Raw genomic sequence first — 936 nt, 5'->3', positions numbered from 1 at the left:
CAATAAAATAAAAAGTATCATAAGGAATCATGATTGTATTAAAAATTCTTTGTACATGTTTAAAGTTTTGAAGTTGTTGGTAACATATTTGGGATATGTGTCTTAAGTTCAGTAATTAGATGACATACTTTTGTTAATGCATATCTGGGATTTTCTCAGCATAAATTTGCCAAAGAAGAAGTGGTTTGCCAACAGCTTTGAAGATAGACAGTTATTCCTCTGTTAGATTTAAGTGATTTTGTTATATCTCAGTGTACTTTCTCTTGAGGGCGTGAGTTTCCAAGTGGCAAGTGAGTCCAATCAGGTATGGTCTAAAGAAAAAAGCATAAGAATGAAATGTACAAGGTAGAATGTGCAGCAGAAATCTAAATTGTTCATTATCTGAGAAAATTATTCCAAATTGTTTATTAAGAGAGAAAACTGCAGCTTCTTTTTTTCACTCTTGTTTCACTATTACAAATAGAGGTACAGTCTTTCTGTGCTTCTTGTTTCATTTACTTTCTGTCTTTCAGCAAAATTGTGTAATGTTCTTGATTTACTTTCTTTGTTTGATACTTGATGCAAAAATATTTCAGTATATTGTTAAACAAATATTGACATTAACAAAAACAAGATAGCTTAAAGTGAATTCAGAAATTGGAAGCAGTGTTTTGTGAATTTCCACTTGCTTGATATCTGTTCTTGATTAAACATCACCATTTTCATTTACCCACTTCTTATTCATTTTATCTTATCTGTTCCTTCGCCTTACAGAGTATATTGATTATACGCAACCTGTGTATGTATGGCGTGAAGACACTAATTCTCGACAGAACACAATACAGGAGATTAAGCGTCGGGCAACGAGTGATGAGGACTGGCCGCAGGTGAGGTTATATAGTTGGGTTCCTAATATTAAGGATATTTCATTAAATAAGATGTGTTTAGATAATGATA

At 32.2% G+C, this 936-nt stretch overlaps 1 protein-coding gene across 1 annotated transcript in view; it reads left to right on the top strand.

Moving 5' to 3' along the window:
• The window catches only part of LOC119585718 (lysophosphatidylcholine acyltransferase 2-like), a gene marked incomplete at its 5' end in the record, with an annotated part of 73891 nt that overhangs the window by 65491 nt on the left and 7464 nt on the right, over positions 1-936 (top strand). Inside the window, 1 exon segment of the mRNA XM_037934405.1 lies at positions 754-866. Coding sequence (XP_037790333.1) covers positions 754-866 — 113 coding nt within the window.

This window comes from Penaeus monodon, chromosome 20 (genome assembly GCF_015228065.2).
Source record: "Penaeus monodon isolate SGIC_2016 chromosome 20, NSTDA_Pmon_1, whole genome shotgun sequence".
Classification (NCBI taxonomy): Eukaryota; Metazoa; Arthropoda; class Malacostraca; order Decapoda; family Penaeidae; genus Penaeus; species Penaeus monodon.
The sequence above is the reverse complement of the archived record's forward strand: the minus strand, read 5'-3'. Positions and strand labels throughout refer to the sequence as shown.